Genomic DNA, 26708 nt, shown 5'->3' with positions numbered 1-26708 from the left:
AAAATGTTGCCCTGTTTCCCGCTTAATACCAAAACTATAAATGCGTCTTCACAAAGCAATGAAAGTCGCAAAGCAAAAAAAAAAAAAAAAGAAAGAGAAAACAAGACATCGATTGAGACAAGTACCTCGTAAAAGATACATTATAGAAGTGGCACATGCTGTTCAATGTTTGCTCTAATGCTATTTTCTAGAATGCTAAAAATGTACATTTTCGTCTCTGCCATTCCTCATGTCAACTGTGTTGGCGTTGGCATGAAAATAAGGACATCATAAAATTCAATTTTAGAAATCTCTGACGCCATGTCATTTTTGTTTTTCGCATTTACTTGAATTTTGTGCAAATAAAGGCGCACGACAAAAACGTCAACCGCGCTCATATATTGGCATTTCCCTCTTGGTGGGGGAAGCATGTTAATTTCTATGCCGTCGATATGACCTCATCGATTTTTACTTATCGCGATTCTGAAGAAACAATGTCATATATCAGAGTATAACTCACCAAATTAGCATTTTCAGCTTTCCTGTGCAATTAAGGATATTTCATGACACAAAAATGTATGTGCGGGACATTTTTTTTTTGTTTATTCACCAGAATTGCTGCATGAATTAAGCAGCACAGCATACATACCAAAGTTCGCGGTACGGATATCCCCTTGTAACATAGAGGATTATTCAAACATAAAGGCATTGCGTAGATATGTTTTTGCCCTTAGTGGAGGCATTACATTTTAAATTCATTTTGCCTCCCTCAGTGTTTTATCAAATACGGAGTACCAAGTTATAATTTAAATGTCATACACGCATCAGTATCACGTATACGAGGTAGTTTTTCGGCTAGCACAGTGCATTATGCTGGCGCTTACCTTGGTATTATATATGCTGTCTGCAGTAGGCATCGTTCTTGCTACTCCATATGAGTTCAATCCAAGGAATTCTCCCCGCCAAAATGCAAGGCTTGTGAGTCAACATTGTTTTTCACTTATTCGCCGAAACGAGTTTGCACTTAGTCTTAACATAGAACAGTTTTCAGCGGGGCATTCATTTATAATGTTATAAAGAAGATTGATCGCAGAGCTTCCACAAATTTGGTGCAAAGATAGGACGGGCGCCACAATTCTTACCGAAACATATTTTCTTAAGCTCTATTAGTAAAACATAAATGCATGCCGTAATGGTCAAAAACTCCAGTGATCGCTGATGATAAAAGAGACGAACTGTCAAATGGCTAATTTATGTCAATTAAAATAATTAAAATGCAGGAAGTTCTTAGTTGAGCCTAATTTATATTTAAACTTCTTTGCTTGTGTACCAAATAAATGGGGTGGCTGTGGTGTATCTACCTCTTTGGCATTCCTGTGTTGATTATTTTTAAAAACTTTATATCGCTAATTCTTGTTAGCAATGCTAATCGAGCATGATATGATGCAGAACGACGAAATAAATTTGAATAATTTTGCATTGTCGACCAAAAACAGTATAAATTGTAAATCAAAGCAAAATCTCTTCTCCTCAGAACGTACATTCAAACACCTGCAGTTGTGTGTATATACACTCTACCGCAGAGGAAAGAATCCTCCATCTTACGAGGCACTTTTCCCTCCGATGCGTGTTAGAGCACTGAACGTTCTAGGCTTAAAGAGGGCAGAGTGTACGACACCAACCCTAAATTGCACTGCCACAATCTTCATGAAGTTCAAGAGCTTGTTTTTCTAGTCGTAAACGCCTCAAAACAGATACTTCCAGTGGCTCAGACACAATTTGATATAGACGCAGTGTTTCGCACGGACTGATATTCAGCTGTTGCGCGCGGTGGTGTCGCACGAAATGGTGCTTTCAACAAAGCGACAGAATGCTAGCACAGTAACATAGACTTTCTTCTTTCTCTCTTGTTTGAGGAATTTTTAAAGAAACTAAATTTTTCAATTCATTTGCATCCACTTTTTCAAGTGGATGCAGCTAGAACAGAAACTGGTTAATTGGAGAAATATGGGAGAGGCCTTCGCCCTGCAGTGGGTATAGCCAGGCTGACGATGAGGAGGAAAATGTTTAATTATTACGTTAACTTTCAAACATTCCGTGACTGCTCCTAGAACAATGACGATGAGCCCATGGAGCCTTGTTTACTCTTTAAACCGGAAGGCAAAACCAGTTTGTGGATTGGGACTGTGCTTATAAGAACTAATTGGCACTAAATTAAGACACAGATCCTCTGCTTTCAATTCGAGCTCGAAGGGGCAGCTGCGTTAAGACTGTACCGCCTTTTAAACCGAAGCTCATAATACCAGAACAGTTCAGAAGAGCGTGTTGTCGGGCTAGTTGGTTCTGCATAGTATATAAGAGAAATGCGCAACAACTTCACCAGGACACAGGAAGAAACACACACAACTGTTCACGAGCGCTCGTGAACTGTTGTGTGTGTTTCTTCCTGTGTCCTGGTGAAGTTGTTGCGCCTTTCTCTTATATACTATACCAGAACAGTTCTCAAATTTCAGTCAGCTGGAAATTTATAACACTTTCTAACATTATCAATGTCGTCGTGCCTACTCTACTCTACACAGCATTTTTCGTTGATGCGGTACACCTAAAATTGAATATAAAGTAGAAAATATGCATTAAAACGACGTACTACATCTTACAGAGGGCGAGAAGATTAGTTGTCGCTTCTCCTCATGGTAAAGAAGTGTTTTTCCTTTGCTTATTCTGGGCACTTCTTCGCCGTTGCTTATATTACCCCTCTGTTATAGCGCGTTTTTACAAGCAAACGTTTTTTCACGAAAATGTAAAACCAAAAAGCTAGCTCATGTTATAATTGCTTATAATTGCTAACTATCAAGCCCTGTACTGGAACAGTTCATGCTTGCAGCTGACTGGTGTTTCCGAAACCCTCTTCGTGAGGAGGCAGACTCGTAGCCCAGCGCTGAGGCCGAATACTCGCTGCCAGGCAATGATGAAAATACGGGAGGTGAATGCCGGAGTATACTTATATCGGGTTTTCTACACGAGCGCACAAGCGGCCAATCAACTGTGAGTGGAATACACTTTATTCTTGCTTCTATAAATCTAGCATCACGGGCAGTTTGCTTGAGTTCACGCGTGCGTAGTTTCCATTAAAACGCAATTTAAAGCATAAATAAAAAATTCTTAAGCTGGTCCTCGTAACGCCTTAGATTGTGCGCCATAAAATTTGGGTTGACGTTTTTTTGGGTATAAAGGTGCAGAATAGAAACCTTTTCTACCTTTTTATACTGTACAGTTTTCCTCGTACAGCAAGAACGCCCGCGTAATGCTTTTATTGTCTTTATCCTAATCACGAAAATAGAATTTATTATTACAATATCACTGAGTAGTGCGCAAAAAACCGTTTTTGCTATTTCTTTTTTTTTCGTAAGAGCATCACATCACGGTGCAAAAAACTATTTGAGAATTTTTTTTTTTTTGACAAAACAATATTTCACTCTATGTAGATTACCAGGCTCCTTTACACTCGTGCCCGGTCTTTGCTACATCTAATCCCTTGGTAAAGCGTCAAAGCAAACGCCTCAAACTCAAAACGCTGTGATAAGAGTGCAAGAAAAATGTAGCAGCGCACTCTTGGCCCGGAATGCGACCTGTGTAGAAAGGGTTGTAACCCTTCTAGTTATAACCAAAGCTTGACCAATAGTTTTTGTAAAATCGATATACGCTCCTCTAATGCCATGTTCTTCCTTTCTGTCCCTTTGCAAACTAAAAAGACAGCTTCCTTCCCATTTGTGAATATTGATTTTTGCTTCGCCGGACCCGCCGTCTTGCATGAATATGTGAAAAGACAGAAGCCAGCTTGGGAGGTTGACGCCACGCATTTGTAAGGATTAATCTTTGTCTAATGAAGCTACTTCGACGATTTCAAGCCTATTCTTTGCAACCAGAAAATACAAAGCGCTGCGGTTTTAACGAGAACTCAAGTACATGTATAGCACATTTAATTTATAGAAATCATCTAGCATCATTTCAGAAGTTGAGATATGATCCCTTGTGAGGACGCTACGCTGTGTTAGTTTCGAGGTTCTTCACCAACTTTACAAAAAAGCAGCTTCTAAGCTCTCAAAAATATGTTTGCGGAGCAAGTGCACGTTTTTACCCTGACTACTGAAAGTATTTTACGCTGAGAATTACAAATTTGCCTTGAAATAAATTAAAGGCGCAGTGTCTGTCTCTTATCAATAGAGCCTTGAATAAAACTATTAGGAAATAGAGGAAAGTGGTAGTAAAATAAAACTGCGTCAACTAGTGAAATTTTGCGCATTAATTTCCACTACCTGGAATTAAAGAATCCACAGACATTGCAAGCAATCCACAAATGACGCTCCAGTTCGTTGACACATTTTCACTTCACTAATCACTCTTGTGTCTGAACGGGGTGGTGGTGATAGAAGTTTAATATACAGGAGGTACTGGATAAGCGTCAGCCTAATCATCTTGACGATGGTGTCGAGCCTTTGGACTCAGGCAGCATGTTCGGCCAGTGGGAATAAACCTAGCTGAGCTTCAGGGTGTGACCTCAACAGTACCATCTCTCACCATTCTTCAGTTGTTTTTCCTTGATTTATATTTTCGATTTCTGGACGCGTGCAAATCACAGGTAGCAGATCTCCTTAATCCAGACATAGTGTGCATCTATCTGAGGACTCTTCCCGGTAGCACTGGCTAGGGTAAATGGAATAGGAAAAGTCCTGGTTTTTAAGCGCCTCCATATGCTTTCCTGCCGACGGGAAGGTAGGACACTAAGTGTGAATGAAGGACCAAATTTGTTTAAGTGATACCTTAGATACACACGGAAAGGCGACGGTCGCCGTAGGCGGCGACATAACCGCCGCAACTATGTTAAATCGGCGCTTGTCACCCAGGCGCTCCACCGCGGCGCTAGCTACAGAGCAGAGGAGAAGGGTAGGGGCATCACAGCTGATTGGCACGCCAGCACAGAGAGAAGGGCAGTTTCCTCAGTACACGTACCCGGGCCGCGCTGGACAGATGACTGACTGGAGCAGGGAAGTGTTTGGTTTGCCGGAGTCGCAAGTGGACTCTGCCTAGAATGCCGATTACCTTTCCTGCGCACAACGAAACGCTGTTGTGTTCGATGCAACGCTCGGCCGCCTGCAGCCAAAACAATCTTTATAGATTCATTGACAAAAAATATGAAGACGGGACCTTGACCTCATTACATGTAGGTGTCCACCATTATGTGGTGTCTAATTAAGGGTATGAGGTGCCTTCCTATACATAACTATATAACAGGAGAAACAACTATGAAACAAAAAACCGCGGATTGAAAATGCGGGTTCAAAGGGGTTATCAGTGAAATAGCGAAAGCTTTTCTCTCTATCCCTGGGTTCAAGCCATGCATATAGTCGCAAATATTTTTCAATGTCATCTTAGAAAAAACATCGAAAAATTATTGGCAACCTACCTACAGTTGAGGGTGCGCAATTCGACAGACGAACTCATTGAGGCCAAATAAGAAGTGAATATACCAGATTGGCAGAAACAAAACCTATAGGCTTGGGCTGGATGTCTCGTTAACATCGGCGCTTTCTCCACGGAAACAAGGCAACATATGCTCAAAGAGTGAATGCGCAAGTTTGGGACGCTGCGCTTTCCAAAGGTTAGAATTCGGAACGTCATGAAGCAAGTAGATATGCGTGGACTAGGATTCAAGACCAGAATTTTTCTTGCCTTGAGGGTAATTTGATCTTAAATTCTGCAGGTCTTGATTAATGGGTCTCAAAATATTTCTAGTGCATCAGGGTAGGAGGGTGAATGAAAGTTTTGTTTGCACGGAAAAATTGCAGAGATGGAAGAAAGGATGCTCAATGGTATGTTTCAATTCTGATTACCAAAAGAGCTTTATGAATTCGTAGACTGCGTACAGAATTATACAGGAAGGTAAACATTTCGACCGATTATCGAAAAAGACGCCTCCTCGAGTCATTGCTCATACAGTCGACCGCAAATAACACCAACCGGGCAATAGGCAACCTTCCTTCTGCATACATCCAAGGTTTTCCCTTCCTCTCGGCCTTGGAAGGAGGGGGTTAAGAAAAGAAGAAAGTTGCCAGCGAGCATCCCTGCACCTGCGGCACCGTGACTCATCTTAACTCCCCCTCCTTTATTTTTCTTTCTTTCACACCCAGCTCACCGTCTACCCCTTTTCCTCCCCCCTTCTTCTCCCCCTCGAACATTTAGCCGCACGTAGCCCCGCGTCATGCACCCTTGAAGGAGCCAAGCCGGCTCCGAAACGTCGGGTTCTGCAATATAAAAATGTGTTAGTTGGAGAAATTTCAAGGTATACTTAGAAAATTTACAGCAACAATACTGTGCAACGTTGTGAGGCAAACTTTGGTATGTGCTTCGTCAAGCAGCCAATCAGGGCACAAGGTCACCACGTTGTAAAAGGATATGATTGTTCACATGCTGCCGCCCGAGTTTAGCACCCTCAGGTTCTCTTGCTTTCTTCCTTGAGACACTGAATTCCCACTGACATTGACAACCCATGCAAACTTATTGCTGCACTGGCCCTTATCATCACACAAGTACTCGTGCCGAGCCAAGGGCATAGGTAAAGAACACGTATAATTAACCTGTGTAACGAGAAAGATGAGGTTCGGAGGCATACGCTCCGCGAGCGCACGGTGCGAGATCAAGTTGTTGAAGAAGAAGCCTCGAACGGACGCTTCAGCGAGATCTCTCTCTCGGATCTCCAGGTTAAGAAACCTCGTTACAGCTTAGTGGAGTGTACTGATTCGACCCTTTATCTACCATCCTTGAGCTACTCAGCCGCACCATTACACCTACAATGACAACCGATGTGAGCCAGCCCTCTGATTGTTCGCCAATCTCCGTCGTTTGCCCAGGAGCGCTCCGTCAGCGCAACCCGGCCGTATTCAGTGGGACTGATGAACACGACGTGGAGTTTTGGCTTGCCTCTTACGAGCGGGTAAGCGGCCACAACCGTTGGGACGAAGCCGTGAAGCTCAGCAACGTCTACCTGACGGACGTTGCCAGTCTCTGGTACCACAACCACGAAGCAGAGTTCACTATGTGGTCAGCCTCTAAGCGGACCTTGTCCGATATCTTTGGCCGCCCTGCTGTCCGAAAGCTGCGCGCCGAACACCGCCTGAAATCTAGGCACCAGCAACACGGTGAATCCTTCACCAGCTACATAGATGATGTCGTGAGTCTGTGCACACGTATCGACCCGTCCATGTAGGAAAATACCCGTATCTTGTGATACGAGTAGTGCGACAAGAAGTTAGCCGGGCGTGAGTCGTAGCGAGGCGGATGACGAAGGCTATCGAACCTCGGTGTCGAGCTTTTGGAGCCAGCGTCGGCGTGTGCTGTATTGATAGAATTCAGAACGAGCATCGAGGGGATCAAGGAGGGAGGCCCTCAATCGCCAACAACGTCCGAAGGCAAGGATGTTGGACACCGTGCAGGGGGCTCTAACCACTGCAGTTTCTCGCGAGCTATTAGCTGGATCGTCGACGACAAGTCCATGAAGCTGTCTTCAATGCTCGCCACAGATGGAACGTTGGCGAGCCGCCCAAAGTTTGCCGTTATGCGATGAGTCTTCAATGTCTCGAATGTGCGAACATGCCGAATTACTTCACAGACTGCTTTCAGGTCACATTTGGCAATTAGAAAATTATAAACATCATCGGCGATACCCTTCAGATGTCCTACTTTATCTTCCTCGATCATATTAGCGCTTGCTGTTTTGCACAGCTTCAGGACCTCCTCTATGTAAGTTATGCATGTTTCCCCAGGTAGCTGATCTTTGGGCACAAGCGTGTGTTCAGTCCGCTTCCTTCGTGCAAGGCAGTCGCCGAAGCACTGGCGCAATTCAGTAACGAAACGGTCCCAGGTGCTAAAAGTCTTCGTGGTTTTCGAAACAAATAAGAGCGTTACGTGTTAGGAAGAAAACCACGTTTGTAAGCTGAGCGGCAGCGTCCCATCGATTGTTGCGGCTCATCCGTTGGTAGTGGGTCAACCACTCGTCGACGTCCTCGTCTGCCGCTCCCGCAGAAGTCCGAGGCTCCCGATAGTGATGCGAGGAATTGTTCGCTGCGCCCGCAGGCCGGCCTTTAGCCGGGATCACCGCGTCACCACGGGCTGCTTGCGGGTCACTGGCCGATTGCATGGCTCTGGTTTGCGGATCGAGGCCCGCAAGGCGACGGCTTCGGCGAGGCTCCAGTTGTATCGGTGCTGTGTGTAGCGCCAGGGAGCGCTAGCCCGGCTCCTCCACTACAATGTTACGCTCTTAGCGTCGCGCCCGAGACATTCTAGCCGGTTCAGTACGCCTGGTAAACACGACCAGCGGGGAGCAACATAGTTGCCACAAGGCAAAGGTCGAACGGGCGAGCACACTTCTTCTTCCTCTTCCTTCTTCCCTCCTCCGTGCTCTGCTTGACAACAAGTCCGTAGCAATATTTTCAAGCTGTGGTGACAATTCTGAGGACTAGAGACGGAAGGAGGGGCGTGGCAGGGAGATAAACTATTAGCGAATAGAATTATTGCGCTCTTTCGGGGTGGCCCTACCTTGGATGCAACCTTTAGACGCAAACATTGAACTCATGAGAGTTCAGTTGTCGACATACCAAAGTTTGGCATATTATAACATTTTCTTTTCTGCAAGCGGGCTACTAATGGTAAAGCATTATTAGGTTGACTAAATATATTGATAACTGGTGATTGTTGTAAATAATTATGACATCAGTTCTTCAATCAATATTAATTTTATTGCGCGCAGGAACAATCATATGGTCTTGGTACTGGAGCATACACAAGTTTAAAAGGAAATGCTCACATAAGCTTTACGCGCACACATAGAAAAAATAACGAAAAAACACATGAAATGGAATTTAGATAAAATGACACCGACAGAATTGAATATATGAAACATGTCATGAACGACATATAAAAACCATCAAATGTGAAAAAATAAAAATAAAATACAAATTATTAGAATAAAAGGGGCAGTCATTGTTGCCGATACGAATACTAATACAAAGTTTTCAGGTTAATATACTGTTACGTGGCATCAAGCGATGACAACAGGAGAACAGAAGACAGAGAAGATGCTCGATGGTCGTGAGATGACGTTTAATGAATCTGTGTGCGGGCCTAGCACGCACTCCTGCCCGCGCCACTGACCTCTTCTTCCTCCTTCGTCCGTAAAATGACCCGTGGCCTCCGAGCGATCGTCCCGATCGTAGACGAGGAAGTTTACCGATGATTATTCAACGGGATGATGATGGGCGTGTCTGGATGCTTGAAGAAGAGGAAGAAGTAAGAATAGAACGGCTTTCCGGTACGATGTCTGATACGTCGGTGATGCGCCTCTCCTGGAGCTGTCAACCATCTGTCACCAGAGTTCATAGGACCGATGACTCGAGGTCACGTCGGGCAGCTTGGGCGGGGGTTGCGCGTTCGTGTTCATCAGTTCCTTGGTTCAGATTGGTCTGTCTGTTCTCCTTGTCTTCAGGTCCGGGCTGGGGGCTCGGCGGTGGTAGTTGGTCAGGTCTGGGCTTAACCGGCTGGGGCGAAGCTGCTCGGCGATGTCCCTGGGCCCTCGGTCGAATGTCTCGGCTTACAAATGGCGTCGATGCTCCAAGGCGAGGATGGGGATGATGTACGCCGCACTTCCAACCAAATGTTACGTGGCGGCAAGCGATGACAACAGGAGAACAGAGGACAGAGAAAAGATGCTCGATGGTCGTGAGATGACGTTTAATGAATCTGTGTGCGTGCCTACCGCGCGCGCTCCTGCCCGCGCCACTGCCCTCTTCCTGCTTCGTCCGTAACAATATAAATAAAATCAGGTAAATATAGTCTCGAGAATGAAGACAATAATTAATGCCCAAGTCAAGTAAATACAAAAGGAAGATGACGATGAATATGAAATTGCGCCGTCGTTCTGTCTCTAGCGATCAGCAATTTTTGCTTTCTTTAAGCTGTAATCACTTCCCCGTCTATAATATCCGAAGCTAACGCTACCTATAGATACCAGGAGCTCCAGAAAGCCTCAAGACGACCCCTCCAATGAACCCATTTCAATGCCAACGTTCACTTTGTGAGGCGCGCCGGCCTATCTCTGCTCGGACAATAGACATTAACAATAACAATGACATGAAAAGATCGCATGCAGTTTTCACCGCCTCTACTGCCTCGCCTAACCTTCCAACTCAAGAATGTCGCCTAAGCAACTCACCACCTTCTTCATCTGGTATTTCGTCTCTACAAAAGTCGCCGCGTCCAGCTTCAGGGGATGAACCGTCTTAAGCTTCCAACATCTTGCTATACTCCTGGGACCACTTCTATGCGGCCTCTCTCCGATTCAACAGAACCTGCTGCAACGAAGGTAGAACCCACTCCAGACGATCACAATTCGTCAAGAACTCTATCAAAATATGGTCTCCCTGATGCAAAATGCTCCTTCCGAGTGCTCAATAGGCCTACATTTCAATGTGACATAACATCAGTTTCTTCAAGATCAGTGCAACAGCTTGATCGCGCATTTAGCACCACAGGCTACGGAGGATTTATTTATCACCGTCCCTCTAATTCATCCACAGTGTAAGTAGCCTCCCTTGGTGATGCTCAGATCTTTCATATTGTTACGCGGTTACAAGCAAAGAGACGGCACAACATGGTGACAGGATGAACGATTGGTTAATGTCTGGCTTAGCGCGAGGGCTCCTCTCGCGCAACTGCCGATCTTCTTCGCAACATTTCCCGGGGGGACCGAGCGATCATCCCGACCGTTTCGTTGAAGCCGATGGTGACGTGATGGTGTAGATGTTCAAGAAAAAATACAAGAGAGCGATGCGCTTGCCACCACGATGACGATGAACACGATGATGTTTGGGTGATACGCCTCTCCTAGAGCTGTTCAACTATCCGCCCAGAGTCCATGGGACCGATGGCTCGAGGTCGCGACGAGCGGCTGAGCGGGGGTTACGAGTACATGTGCGGTTCCTTTGGGTCCTTCGAGCCTTTCGGGTCCTTCGTCTCGGGTCTGGTTGGTCTGTTCTCCTTGTCTTCAGATCCGGGCTGCGGGCTGGGCGGTGGTAGGTGGTCGGGTCTGGGCTGGAAGGGCTGGGGCGGAGCTTCTCGGCGATGTCCCAGGGCCCTCGGTTGATGGTCCCGGCTTACAGATGACGTTGTGCTCCAAGGCGAGGATGGGGATGACATATGCTGCACCTCCAACCAACATGTTACGTGGTGACAAGCAAAGAGACTGCACAACATGGTGATAGGATGAACGATGATTTAATGTCTGGCCTAGCGCGAGGGCTCCTCTCGCGCCACTGCCGATCTTCTTCGCAACATTATTAATAAAATATGCATCAGTGACTCTCAGTAAGTACCTGTGCACGCATATAGCACCAGTTTCACTCTGGCATTTGTGCATTTATTCATTAAATCTTCAAAACCCAATCCACCGCGCTGCTAGACGTATTGAGAGACCCGCAATGTATAGGCACAACACAGGGCAGCAGCAGCAAAAACAACAGACAAAGTAAAAAAAGATCTGAAATCACTGAACAGCGACTGACTCGCACCCAGAAGCAAGGCGAACTAACTAGACTCGGGTTGCAAAGTAGTGTTATTTATAACCTGGATTCTAAAGCACGTCAAAATGGCGAATTCTAAAGCACCTTAAAATGAGGTCATGGCGGATCTATTATGAGCTGAATTTGCTCGCTGGTTTTGCTGGATTTGCGAACCAGATACCTGTGGCAGTGGTCTAATTGATTTTAACTCATGCACATTACGTATAATGCGCCGCAAAATTCACGTTACTTCTTCGGATACACTAAGTACAGACGCCTGCTTCATCTCAATGTCTCCTGATTCAGCACTTTCTACTTTCATGCAAGTTCTAAATCAGCAGACTCTGTCAACTATCAACTATCAACATTTTGTAGTAGTTCCCATACCAAAGCCTTTAATATTATCCACCACTCTTAGTGCTCTACACCCAATTTCTCTTAATCCAACTATCTATTAGCTGTAGAAAAATGTGCTTGCCACACGAATATTCTGATGGCCTGACTATCATCACAAATATTCCTCTTCGCAAATTGGCTTTTAACCTGGGTAAGAAGCTGAAGATGGCCTTCAAGGTTTTTTGCCAATGAGTTAATACATTGTTCATCTCGCAGCCGTCTGGTCCGCACAGCCATAGCAACAGATATCACGAAAGCCTAAAATATCCTCCACCCAGCGATCCTCAATACTATGTCATCACTTGGAGCGCCCTTGCAGCTTTGTTGTGCAATTATCGCTTTCCTCTCCCACCATACGTTTGCTCTCCGAGTAAATGGAAATTGTGGAGTACCTAATCGTGAAGTACCGCAGGGCTCAGTGTTTGCCCCAACTTTGTTTAATATTGCATTTATTCCTCTCATACATGCACTTTCCTCAGTTCTTAACATTAAAGTGCTAGTCTACGCAGGTGATATTGCTATGTTGTATACAAACCGCTAATTCCAGGTCCAGCAAGACTCCCTGCAAAATACCATAAATTTCCTTCAAGAATTTCTCAACAACACTGGCCTATCCCTCAACCTCACCAAAACATGCTATGTTTATGTGAGCAATAGGGCCGGCGGCCGAACTTTCAAAGCTAGTCCATTCGCCCTGCCCATAGACAATACACCCCTCCATGAAGTAGAATGTACCAAGGTGTTGGGCCTCCATGTACATTCTTCAGGAAAAAGCCCTGTTTGGTTATCAGATGTTCAGTGTAATGTAAGCGCTGATAAATTGCAATGTCACTTCGTGTTAAGGAGAGAATGACACAGAAAACGCATTGATGTGTCAAAACGCTGCAGCTTACAGCTCTTCAGTGGACGTTGCTTCGGAAATATCATGATACTGCCCTTCGAACTGAAAAAAAGCCAAGAAATTTCGCAAAGCACTAATGAGCTAATATATATATCTCTCTCACAATATATATTGCCTGATCCGAGGCGAAGGCAATTTTTTTACTCCTGAAAATGTTAGTGGTGAGCACTCGGATAGTCGTTAGGAATCGTTTGAGGTCAATATTAGTTTAAATATAGGGACTATGAGAAATATCTGGTTAGCTGAAATCTGACAAATGGCCTTTTCATGATTTCCATGCAGAGAAGACTTTGTTTCAACAGTGTCGACATCCACGACACGAGGCCATTATCAACACAACGCAATCTCTTATAAGACATCAAACAGTAAGTGAAACCTTCTCACTGAGGCGAATATTTCGAGAATGCGCCAGGTCAGCCTTTTTCAGATCTGGTTGTATTTTTACTGAAAGTGTGCTGGTATTTTAAAATAGTTTGAAGGAAAATATAGAAAGGCCCTAAAACTTTAAGCGCAAATCCAAACCTTTCTTTTAATGTTTGCCTTTGCTCGCCTTATACACTATGAGTGCGGTTTAATTGAGAAGTGCCTTGCTGACCATAGCAATAGAAAAACAAATAAACAGCTAGATCAATGTCGACCAGTGGTTGAATATGAAATTGACATTTTAAAACATGGTAATAAATTTCGTTCACAAATAACTACCGCTGAAAATGCACTTACAATATTTTTCTATGTATTCGTAAACAAGGCACTGCTATTAGGCTTGGAAATCCTGTTTGGGTAATTACAATGCCCAAATGTGACTTGCCCGCTCATTTTTCATCTAAACCTTCTTTTTGCAGATGACTATTAATTATATCATAAAATAATCACTCGGATATCACGGCCAGTAAGGAGGACGTTAATTTAACAAGTGGTATCGCACATGGCCCATGGAATTAAACATTACAAATATAAGTGTATGAGCATATCTCGCACTAACATGCCGTGTGCCACACACTTGCTTGATAACAATCCATTAGAAGGCGTAGCATCTTACCGATGCATGGGGTTCTTATTGATACTATTCTTTCCTGAAAAACACATCTTGACCATATAACATCTAAGGCTACTCGAACACTGGGATATATTCGTCAAAATTTTATACTGGCTCCATCATCCCTAAAACTATTACTATGCACAACTTACACTCCTCCACAACTTGATTATGCGTCTTTAGTTTGGAAGACTTTTTCATAAAATATATTATTACCGTTCATACTTACGTTTTCTTTGAATTCAACTACCACCATATATTTCATCTCAAATAAACCACAGCCATAAGGTGAATATTCCACATGGTAACACCCTAAGCTATTCGTATTCGTTTCTTCCGCAAACTAGCAAAGATTGGAACAGCTTGCCTGCGTCTCTTACAAGCATTACCAGCATTGATAACTTTAAAAGTGCCGTTCAAGGTTTTATTTTGTAAAATAATGTAACAAATAATTCACTGTGTGCAGTAACGTTGTTTGCTTACTTACATTGTATATTGTAGTATTTTGGTAGTGCTACAATGTGAAACTCGAGAGATTATAAGATATCGTTTTTTGGAAGCAAGTATTTTTTGTTTGCCTTTTTTGTTGTTTAATATTTTTCTTCGCAGTTTTTTCTAATTTGTCTTGTTTTTTTTTGTCCCTCCCCTCTATGATGTACTATGTACCTTGACAATAATATGGGTAAATAAATAAACGAAACAAGCGCAGAAAAGCTAACGAAAAATATTATTCAGCAACGGCTGATATCAAGACGTCATGCTTCGGGCACGAATGCTCAGAGAGCCCTCACGGACTGACGTGAAAGCTCAATGATTTCATCGACGCGGGACGAACTCGCATTGTTCCCGCCCTCGGCGGGGTCAGCGAACGACGTCCCCCTCCCGATGACACAGCGAGACGTCTAACTGCATGGCTAAACAAGACGAAGTAGAACTCAACATTCAACCATGAGTACGAGAGTAAAGCAGACACAACAAGGCAGGCAATCAAACATAATTTTTGGCGAAACTCTCACGACGATGCCACCCGAGACAGCGAACGGTACAACGGAGCTCGCGGTGCTCGCTACAACCCTGCAAATTTAGCACGACTCTTAGAACGGAAGAATGGGTCACCCGAAAACCCAATCGACGCTGCAAATGAAGTTACAACCACGGACTCTGACGAGACAAACCAAGCTGACCACACCGCCGGGGAGACGAAGTGGTTACGGCGCTCGACAACTGTTCCCAAGGATGCGGGATCTAATCCCGGCCTCGGCGGCCGCTTTTCAGTCGCGGCGATAAGCTAGGCGCTCGTGTGCTGTGCGATGTCAGTGCACGTTAAAGAATCCCAGGTGGTCGAAATTTCCGGAGCCCTCCACTACGGCGTCCCTCATAGCCTGAGTCGCTTTGGGATGTTGAACCTCACAACCTAAACTAAACCAACCTGACCAAACGCAAAGTGAGTACAAAATCCTACCTAATTAAGTGGACTAGACACTGTTTCAAAACGCGATAAACCAGCCGTGTCAAAGAAGACCCTCACGCTGGCTACAGGACTACGATTGCACGGACGCAGTTATTTGAAGACCAAGAACACAAGCGCCACCGATCAGCAAGGTTACGCAGTTTGCCTCTTCGCAGAGTGTCAAGAAGGACAAGATAGAGAGAGAGCCTGGAAGGGAGGACGGCGCAACAGGAGTTGTTAACGCTTATAGTATCGGATTCATTTGTGTAATATAATTGAATTATAAAAAAATCTTATTTTTGTTAAATGCTCAATCGTGCCATCGTGAGAAACAACAGCTGACAGAAACCAGCCATCTACAGTCACCTTATTAGGGTTTGAATGCTGTCATGTCACTGCCAAAGGAGAGCCGATGCAATTTGTTGCTATAGGCCCTTTCACCAGCTGGGAATGGGTTGATTTGGTGATAAGAATTTGTTTCTTTGACCTTTACTTGTAGTGCCAGCACACAAGAGTTCCTTCAAATATAAGATACACATCAAGAACTGGATGCGACCTTCGTGTGTACAACTTTCGAGTGAAGTTCATGCCGAACACGCAACTGGCAAATATTTTAAAATTGTTCTTTGCATCATACCGGTATCCTAAGCATCAGTCATATTCACTACCACGAGGTAATCATCTACATACCTAAAAACATTGCACGTTAGCGCTGTAAAGGGCTGCTTGGATACACTTGTCAACAGTAGATTGAACTACATCACATAAAATTAGTGCTAGGCAGGAGCTTATGCATACACCTTCTTTTTTAATGAAACGGCGCTCATCAAAGGTAACAAAGATCAATGAAATTCTTTGTTGCTCGCAAGAGCTCAGGATACCTTACAGAAGGAACATATTGTCAAGGGGTGGCATGTTGCGAGCCGCCACCATCGGAACAACACCAGCCCACCGATGGCAGAGGCAAAACGCAGGGTGCGCTGGGCATTATACAAATATAATTCCATACTTACCAAACAATTTGTAGAATATATTTATGTTCACAGGTTAATTTCTTAACGAGCCACACACAGTTGAAAGCGTTTTGTGGCGAAAACATTATTTGCCCACGTGACATAAACTTGTATTGACCTTGTACACCCCCCTCCCCCCTCCCACTCGTTTGAATTAACTTAGAGTGCGGCTGGTGCGACGGTAGGCACAGGTGGTCACCGCAACTACCGCGTGCCGTTGCTTTGAAAGTTAGAAGTGAATAGAAACAACCTGATGGGATAGTATTGTGTGAAAAACCTGTGCGACAGCACCAGCTACGCAGGATTGTGCGAGGTCTACAGTTCTTGTTTAACAGATATATTTTTCGCACTTCATCTAAAATGTTAGCTGAGTTAGCGAAACCGTTACAACCGATAGCGACACTGTTAGCTATATTAGGCCGGTGTCTGTTGCTACTTGAAGCCACAATGACAAGTCATTTAGTAAAGTTTTATTGTGCAGTCGTTAGGGGAGTTTTTTTGTATGATTCTTTAATGAATTTGTTAACACGGTTACAGTGAAAATGCGGTCTTGCTGCAGTTTCTTCAGGTCAGGCCTCTTGTACATGCACATAAATCTAGCCACTGCCGTCGTGATACTCATTCCCAAACGCATCAGTTCTGTACGGGCTATGTTGAAAATGATGTTTTATTTGAATAAAGTATGCTCTTCATGTCGAATATTTTGTGTTGCTGCCTAGCGAACACGCGACCTCTTTCGCGGGTGGGGCTGCTCGCCAAGGTGCATTTTGCTATACTTTTAATGAAGCGTTGGAGGTGCTTCAAGAGAAGAATCAATACACACGAGATCTAGGTGCTCAACAAAATATGCGGAAGTGTTCGATGAGAGCAGCACGTGACAAAACATCCAAAAACGAGGAGCGACGGTACAACTGCAGTAGGCGCTCCCAACGCGCTCGCTATCCTATCCAATTCATTATGGATTGGATTAGCTTGTTGCGGCAAGAGGGGCGTTTGCAATTTAGAAGCGAACATCAATGCGTTTTAATGGCGGGTAAAATCTGAGATTTTTACCGGTCGTGCACATTGCTAATAATAATGGCAAAGTATAGCAAGGAGGGAGGAGGGATAAAAAAACGTCGGAAGGCAGGAATACAAAAAAATATAGCAAAATATAGTGATTTAACGCATTATATACCTTGGTCTACTCTCTGGTTGGTACAGATGCTATTTAGCGATCTGAGTGTTTTCCACCGAAAAAGCAGAAGCCTCTAGTGTCGCCAGCAATTTTTCCGCCCAATTTCTTCAATGGGAATGTCGCCCCCACTGATATTGTCACGTCCTGACGCACAGGGAAACAACGGCAGCAGAGACCTCGGATCAACAGGGCAACGGAACAGGGCAGCACAACAGCAGCGGAACTAGCACGCGTGCGAGTCAATGCTGCTGCAGCGTCGTCTTTGTTGAAGTGATCGCGCTTGTTATTCTTCGGAGCTTACACTGCCTCCCCTCCGAAAGAAGCATTGTCCCGTTGCTAAGCGAAAAAAAAAGTAAAACACTTGCAAAAACCCTGATATTTCTGCGCGTGTTGTTTTGCAATAAAGATGCAGCGGAGAAAACATGGAAGCGCTCCTCCAGGGTCACACGTAATACTGCTTAAGCCGAACAATATGAACAGCTGCAGGATGTGAACAAAGCCGTAAGGATGGTCGGCTTCTGCTAGGAAGCACCTCGTAGTTGAGGTCACCGATGCGACGAATAACTTTGTACAGTCCAAACTAGCATTTGACAGTTTTTTCGAATGGCCTCGACGGCCTAACGGTGTCCAAACCCAGACCTTATCCACAGGTCTAATATCAATGTCACGTCTCGGCAGGCTGTAGCGATGAGCGTCGGTACGTTGTAGGTGCTGTATGTTGAGTCGTGCCAGTTGTCGAGCCTCCTCCACGCGCTCGCATACTAGTCGATTGGTTGGTTGTACAACTTTTAATTCCATCGGAAACGGGGAGTCGTGCGCCCGTGGATTAGAGGCTGGCAGGTAGCCCTTGGCTTCTTGCGGCCTCTTCCGCCAGATGGACGGTGCGGTGCTGGATCGCAGGGTCCGCGCTTCGCAGCAGGGTATCCCAGGCTTCTCTACTTGTAATATTTTGCCCTATCTCTGGAGATTGTGGGCACTCCCAAATTATGGGGTCGAGGGTCCCTCTCGCCCCACAGTGTTTGCAGAGATCATTGTCCCTAAAGTCTGGTAGCGCGTGAAACGCCCAGACCGGGTTCATGAACGTATTAGTTTGTAGCCGCCTCCACGCTTCAGCTTCTCTATTATTAAGTCTAACATCTGGCGGGGGTACCAGTCTACGTCCCAATTTATAATGGTCGATGATTTCTCCGTAATTTTGTAGACGCTCGTCGTATGCCCAGTGTTCGGGGGGCTCGACGGCTACCCGGAAGTAGAGAGCTTGGGCTAGCTCGTGAGCCGCCTCGTTACCAGGGACGGCAGCGTGAGCGGGTGTCCAAAATAACTGAATTTTCATATTTATTGTTCTTTGGGTGAGGATTTTGGCCGCCTCCGGCGTTATCCTCCCCTTCCCAAAATTTTGAATAGCAGTTTTGCTGTCGCTATTATGAACTTGGCTTCTGTTCCTACGCAAGCTAGCGCTATCGCAACTTCATCCGCAGTCTCTATGTTGCGGCCTCTGATGGCTGCCGCGGATACCGGTGCCCCTCGGCCATCCACTACCGAAGCTACCGCCGCACCTTTTGTGTCACTTGCCGCATCAACATAGACTACTTTTGCTCCCATGTTCTTGAACCGTCGCTCTAGGGCTTCAGCTCGTTTGGCCCTTCTTTCGACATTAAATTCTGGATGCATATTCCTAGGCAAGGGGGGGGGGGGGACTACCAAGGCATTCCTGATTTCACTATTAATTGTGACTTTTTTTGAACTCCCCTGTCTGGGTTGAGGCCCACTTTTGCAAGAATTACCCTGCCCGTCTCGGTCGTGCTTAGTCTCTCTAATTTGGAGACTCGCACTGCCTCCGCCAATTCTGCCCATGTGTTATGCACCCCGAGTTCGAGCAGTCGTTCGCTCGAGGTACCCATGGGCAGTCCTAGCGCCTTCTTAACGCATCTTCGAATCAGGCAGTCTAACTTCTCTTTTTCGCCGGCCTTGATGTCCAGGTAGGGCGTGGCGTAACTGATTCTGCTTATTACGTATGCCTAGATTAGTTTTAGTAAATTTCTCTCCTTGAGGCATCTTCCTTTAGTGGCGACCCTCCTCAAGAGCCCGAGGGTTTGCATCGCGTAACTTTCTAATTTTTTCAGGACCTCTCCGTTGTGACCGTGGGATTGAATGACCATCCCCAAAATCCTGATCTGATCTACTTTTGGCACCGGTTTGCCCTCCACCTGAATATGAAACTCCCCGCTATTCTTGCAGCGAAAGTACTTTGGGTTATAAACGAACAACTCAGATTTATGCGGGGAGCAAGAAAGTCCCCTTTTAGCCGCGTAATCGACAATGATGTCGGTCGCTGCTTGCAGGCGTTCCTCCGTACTCGCATCGCTCCCATGGTTAATCCAGAGGTTAATATCGTCCGCATACATGCTAAAATTTAGCCCCTTGATTTGGTTAAGTTTACCTGCGAGGCCTCTCATTGCCACGTTGAATAGAAAAGGCGATAGCACTGAGCCCTGCGGTGTGCCTTTGCTTCCTAACTCTATGGTAGGAGATTCTAAATTTTGAAATATCATGCAGGCTTTTCTGCCCGATAAGAAGTCTTTTATGTAGTTGTACGTTCTCTCCCCTACTCCGAGCACTTCGAGCCCTTCGAGAATAGCCTCGTGCCTGACATTGTCGAAGGCCTTGGTGAGGTCTAGGCCCAGGATCACTCTGGCGTCTCTCGATCGCGAGTCTATATCATGCTTTAGTCGGAGCATTACGTCCTGCGTGCACAAGTGTGGTCGGAAACCGACCATTTCGTGTGGCCACAGGTTGTTTTGCTCCATGAAGCACGTTAATCTTGTCTGTATTACGTGCTCCAGCAATTTCCCTACGCATGAGGTTAGGGAAATCGGTCTCAAATTTTCCAATTGCTGGGGTTTTCCCGGTTTGGGTATTAGTATTATGTTTGCCGCTTTCCACTGATCTGGCAACTGGCTCGTTTCCCAAACTTTTCCAATGAATTCCGTTAGTAGACTAATAGAGTCATCGTCTAGATTCCTTACCATTTTATTGGTGATCACATCGGGGCCCGGGTCTGATTTAGTTTTTAGTCTTACAATTTCCGCCCTTACTTCTGCCTCCGTGATGGGGGCGTCAAGCGCCTCATTGGACGTGCCACCGTAGCTCGGGAGTGGGGAACGCTGGTTGTCTGCAACATACGTTTTTACTAACTTATTCATAAACGCCGCATCGTCACCTTCAAAGGCGTGCCTAACTTTTGCCAATCTTATTCCCGATTGAGTCGTCAGGCGGCTCCTAGACCAGCATAGCATCGAGCATTGCAGTGACCTATCTGCATTGCACCAGTTGCAAAGGTGTCAATATCTTCCCCGTCACTTGAAAACCTGAACACTTTTTTTACATGTTCCTCCCGACTGCGAAATATTCCATAACGTCCTTACAATTCTTATCAGAAATCCATGTTCTAACGAAATATGTCTAAGGTGCTTAGAAGGACAGACAAAATGTCCTATCAATACATCTTTTTTGTCGCAGTAGCGCTAAACGTATGTGTTTTTAACGCAAAAAAACATTAAGTGAAAAATCACAACAGGAGTTGATGCTCTTTCTCGGGAAGTCCCTATTGAGCTTTTCACATAATGCACGATCCTTATCCTTCGCCTTAGCTAGAGAGTCTGTTCCAGGAACAATATATTTACTAATTCCCATGTTTTCTCTTTTTTCAACAACGTTTGCCATCCCAAAAAAGCAGCCTCTTTCTCCGCAACCAAGAGGAAGAAATTTTTCCTCTTCAGGTAATGAACTGTTGGCCTAAGGAGGAGCTTGGGGACACATTGGGCACCCCTGTGTCGCAAACAATTTGCGCCTTCTGCAATACAGCGCTCCGGTTGCAGTAAGCTGTCTGCTGAAGCCACATTTCTGACAATAAACCGGAACCGCACAGCCTCTTATTTACGCTCAACGCAAAACGTTTTGTCCCGGCTCAGCACTGCTTGGACCATATCAGGCAGAGCTAGGGCCCTCACCGATGCAGATTACGCGTTTAGTTGCGGATGTCTGCCTCACTCGTGCTTTCTTCAGTTGGCACAAATTCTCAAGACATATATTTCACAGAAATGTTTTAGTAGTTACAGCCTCACGGGTACGTTTTCAGAGAAGCGGCTCACCATTCTTCCCAGGCATGAGTAAAGCGGTGAATCTAATACGCCTAATACGTCTCCACAGCTCGGAGCGTGGAAGCGTCGTCATCCATCTGGCATGCAGCGTTGTAGGAAGGCAAGTAGTCACGGTTAGAATATTGACCGGCTTCGAAGAACTATTCACAGATATAAAAGGAGGAAGGACAAGGCCCAGTTGTCACAATATTACCTTGTGCGGAATGCCCCCACGCGGCGCTGATAGTTGTGTGTTGTGCTGATCATGCCTGGCTGCGGAGCAAGTGGCGCGTGTGGAAATAAACAAGCACTTAAGAAGGGCAATTTGCTTTATCCACATACAAACCATACATAAGAAACCTTGAGCATAATAGCGAAAGCCCATAGCCAAAGCAGCTCGTTTTTCAGTTCTTTGCCTATCGTGTCGTCCTTCGCGGTCATGACGGTCTTCACGGGCTCCCACCTACTTCAGCCTGGCCATTCACACCCAACGCCAGTGTAATAGAAAGTACCTTGCTAAGCGTAGAAAGCGGGGTTAGTTGGTTATTTTACTCTCCGAGTAGTTTTTCTGGCTGTGGACTCAAGGCTACGGTAGCGGAGCTTTTGTCATGGTGCTATTACACAAGTAGTTCTGGATATGTGACCTCAGATACGCTTTCGGTTTCAATTCCGCCTTTCCCTAAAATAATTACTTCCGAGCTACCACCAACAAAAAAATGTCTTTCTCTACACTATGTTAGGTCAAAATGAACGTAAATTCGCGGTTAGTGAATATCACGCGCTACGTATGCTGCCGAAACAGGCGCATTATGAAAACTCACAGACACCAATGGTTGACAGCGCAGCAGCAGCCAGCATAAGCTTTGGGAGATTCCAGGCGAATGGCGCTGTCACCCCGTCTGTATGACGTCGTGTACTATTTTAAAATGCACTGCACTAACATTGCACAGGCCTATATTGTAGTACAATCTTAGTGTAATAACAACATAGGCATATCTGTAATGACGAAATATCCCAGAGCACGATCCGCATAATATATCAAGGGCCTATATTCTGCTGAGCAGTGAGCTCATGCGTTGAGCTTTGGCTGCATATCTTATCAAAGGCGCACGTGCGCAGTGATCTTTGGCTGTGAAGGAAGAAAAACTGGTCCGGGACTGTAGCATAACTGTGAGACATTACTGGAAAACGAACAAACACACGGACTGAAAGTAGCGCAGTCAGCACGTTCGTGCAGTCTTCTTTACTTTCGGTCTTGTTTTTTTTTTTCGCTCAAGAACGAAGCGTATTGTGGTGGCGTTGCGTTTTATTTTCTTCTGCTGGCTCTAGGTGAAACATTTTGCCGCTGAGGGGGTTGTCCGAAGGGATATCGATTTCTCGATTACTTTTTCTAATTGAAACAGAAGATTATTGGCCCTTTAACAGCGCTGCCTAGCCTGTCAATGTAGTATAGTTTGAAAACTAGCCGAGAATGCAGAGTCTCATCGAAAGCCTTTCGAAAATATGTCATGATGCAGTTTTTTATGTGCCCGAATCAAATGAACAATATTGGTCGTTGTGGAATTTATTCGGTTCATTCACACAGGAATGACAGGGTGCAAATCATGTTAAGAAGCGAGCAAGTTGATTTCAGCTTAATGGTGACGCATGCTAGAACACACTACGAGTTCTCACATATTGTAGCAGTTACTAGTGAGTGAAATGTGCGTGCAATCAGAAACTAGACAATAAATGTGGGTTTTATATACCGGAACTACAATGACAGCTATTCAGTTTGATTGTAGCTTTTTCACTGTAATAGCTGGAATATCGCACCAATACATATTTCAACAATACACGCGCAGAATTTTAACACAAGTCAAGGATTGCCGTTTTAGCCGGTATCGGAATGTGACCTTAAAGGACATATTATGTTTACTAATAAATGGTAAGATAAAGGTATATTTGAGATTTTCGGAAAAACATTGCTGACAACTGCTAGTAAAGAATTAGATGCCAGTGGTGAGAAGAATTAAATGATAATAATTGTTGATGCATCTGCCTTTTCTCACTTCGTCATTTACGTAATCATTCTCCACAGATAAGAATGAAATGGTACAATCATTCTTGCCACTTTGTTAAATAAATTTCCACTGCTCCTTTGGTTATGCTTCCGGTTATCATTCACCGTTGAGTAAAACATATCCTTGACTTGTTTCATTTTTATTTCTAAACTGAGCCAATTTCGTTCGAGCTTCTACTATGCACATGAAAAATCTGACACGTACTTTTTAGTAGAAATTGATGTCCTTGCCCAAATATGGCTTCTTTCGCATTTGTGTGTGAGTGAAGACATTACGCAAAGTAAGTGTAGCTTTCGTAAATATCTGCCAAGACTCGTCAACATTTTAAATAACACAAGGAGCCAAACATTCATCTAGGACATTTTCAAGACCTCCTATTATTAAGATGTAATTGTCTTTGTGGTAAAGATGCACTTTTCTAGGTGGAGTATCAAAATATAAGTCTAATGGATCATAGCCGTGCAAGACCAGCGTGGTGGTCCATATTACCTGGACCGCCTAGACAGACTACCACGCTGTTGGCGTTTGATAAAATTAAATCAAGTGTAGAAGCTCTCTCATAGCTCTGCCGTGTTAGGCTATGAACCAATTCGTATAAACCATTTATAGTGATCACGTTGTTAAATTCAAGCGTTAAATTCAACTTAAGTCAAGGACAAAGCAGAGGGATATGGAACGAGAAATGGTAGGGGTAACATTAAGAGATAGGAAGCGGGCAGAGCGGGTCAAAGAAATAACTCAGGTTACTGACATTCTAGTGGAAATCAAGAAGAAGAAATGGGCATCGGCAGGGCATGTAGTGCGAAGAGAGGATAACCGTTGGTCGCTTAGGGTAACAAACTGGATTCCAAAAAAAAAAAGCGTAGCAGGGGGCGGCAGAAAGTTAGGTGGGCGGATGAGGTTATGAAGTTCACAGGGGTCAAGTGGATGCAGCTAGCACAGAACCGGATTAAGTGGAGAAATATGGGAGAGGCCTTCGCCCTGCAGTGGGTATAGTCAGGCTGATGAAGGTTGATGACCTAGCTCAGCACACGGGCGCCTTGCTTTTCTATTGCGATGAAATGCGGCCGCCGAGGCCACGATTCAATCTCGCATCCTTGGGCACAGCAGTCGAGCGCCGTGTACACTGCACCAACGCGCCAAGAGCAAATAAAACGGGGCAGAGATTTGCTTCCCTTCGCCAATTTATTGCAGCTGTGATTTATTCGAAATACATTCTTGCTCCATTTTTGTTCGTGGTCACCTAATTTCTGTCTATCATTTTTAAACCAATGCTCCACAAAGGAATATGCGCTACGCAATTGAATTTTTGTATTGCAGAAAGAATCAAAATTTTCTATAGACGAGCTACCACGTTGCAAGATTTCCCCACTCCTAATTTTGCCTCCATACACTTAGTGAAGTAACAGGGATTATTTTTCTCACCCAACAAAATGGCGCTCTTTTAAACCCGTGATTGGTAGAACACCATCACGACACATCTAATGAATCCAAAGCATTCGGTCATCTCCAAGTGTACAGTGTAGTTCATCCAGGGCCTGCAACTTCAGGCTCGAGGTCGAAGTCTTCTCCGCAGTTCAAACCAAGGCCCGATCGAGATCCTCATAATCACCACATTTTCTGGCCTGACCCAAGTAATATTCTCACCGAACGTCCAGCAGCTGTACTGGGCGACTAGTTTTGGTGATGTTGTTCTAGGGGTAAAAGCTGTCCTGTTCAGTTTATTATAGTAGCCTGTCCGCGGCCAAAAAGGTTCTGCCCCCCCCCCCTTCATCCTATCCTCATTCTATATAATACAGAAATTTAGCGTAGCCCGACCAGAAACCGTTACCCTGATCCGCCATTGCGAATTCCTTTGTGCATGGCCCCGTCGCCTTAAGGCCAATAGATGGCACATTATGCTTGTAGTCGTCCTATAGATCGGCAGCGTCGGTATCAATCAGGGAATCATGATAGGGATACGGTGCCGTTCGAGTGAGAGGGCAATGCTTCCATTCGCGGATCACGATGTGCTAAATCTCAGTTATATCACACCAGCCTCTTGGCCGATTGCACCACTGTAGCTAAGAAGATACCGCCTTTATTGATGTGCACCCACATCACCGATGTTGACAAGTTCCACAGCAAGATTGTGAAATTTCATTGTGGTGAGCGAATGTGCTGTCTGCGGTGGTTACCGAGCCAGGCAGCAGGTGAAGGGAGAATATGCGCTTCAAGTAAAATGCCTACTATGGTTTGCTACATTTTGAAGAAATGCTGGAACAGTGGGCAAACAATTGCTGCATTATTGTTTGTCTTCAGTCGCTCACTATTCGTCTTCAAGAAATAATAAGTGACGAGAGATGGATTTTATTCACTTTTAACAAGTGATCAATCGGGTGGCACTCGTATTCTAACAAGGACCCTGCCCCTCAGAAGGCAGGCGATCAGCCCCGAAAACACCGCTGCCTTCTCTATTTATGAATTATCTTGTATGTTCTACAAGTTGCTTGCGAGGAATAAAAAGTTTGTAAGCTATTTTATCCTACATTATGTATAGCGCTAATGGCAACCAAGTTGACTTCACTCGTTTTTTTATGGCATTCTAAGCGTTTGTGCAGCATTCTTCCCCACATGGGTTAATTTAGCTTTAACTATATACGCAGTGATTGTCTCACCACAACAAAAAGAATACATTTTCTCATTTATTTTTAGGTGGCGCAGTGGGACTTTACAAAGTTTACTACGCGGATCCAAGTAGTGGGTGCTTCATCCTGGTTAGTAATAATGCTGCATACGGTACAGGTAAGGTTATAACACAGCTTTGCTAGCACTAAATAACCTCTTGCAGATATTTCACTGTCCTGACAATGCAAACAAGTTTAGGTGTGCAAATCCCTCAGTATCCTGCAGTAGCAATTTTTTTTTTAAGCGGGTGTGCTCTTTGCATGACGTCGCAGCCATTT

At 44.8% G+C, this 26708-nt stretch overlaps 1 protein-coding gene across 3 annotated transcripts in view; it reads left to right on the top strand.

Annotated features, from left to right (window-relative positions):
- The first annotated feature begins 795 nt into the window (after positions 1–795).
- LOC146173937 (uncharacterized) overlaps positions 796–26708 on the top strand; it is a 30122-nt gene continuing 4209 nt past the window's right edge. Inside the window, exons 1-4 of one of the 3 annotated variants that reach the window (XM_084583544.1) lie at positions 796–957; positions 2864–3024; positions 13168–13250; positions 26458–26547. In XM_084583544.1, coding sequence (XP_084439670.1) covers positions 850–957; positions 2864–3024; positions 13168–13250; positions 26458–26547 — 442 coding nt within the window. In that variant the 5' untranslated portion in view covers positions 796–849. Of the gene's footprint in view, positions 958–2850; positions 3025–13167; positions 13251–26457; positions 26548–26708 lie in introns of all 3 variants that reach the window. The other 2 variants (XM_084583545.1, XM_084583546.1) reach the window with 2 other exon arrangements.

Source organism: Amblyomma maculatum, chromosome 11, assembly GCF_055883805.1.
Source record: "Amblyomma maculatum isolate TAMU_Amacu chromosome 11, ASM5588380v1, whole genome shotgun sequence".
Lineage (NCBI taxonomy): Eukaryota > Metazoa > Arthropoda > Arachnida > Ixodida > Ixodidae > Amblyomma > Amblyomma maculatum.
This window is presented reverse-complemented; position numbering and strand designations above follow the sequence as displayed.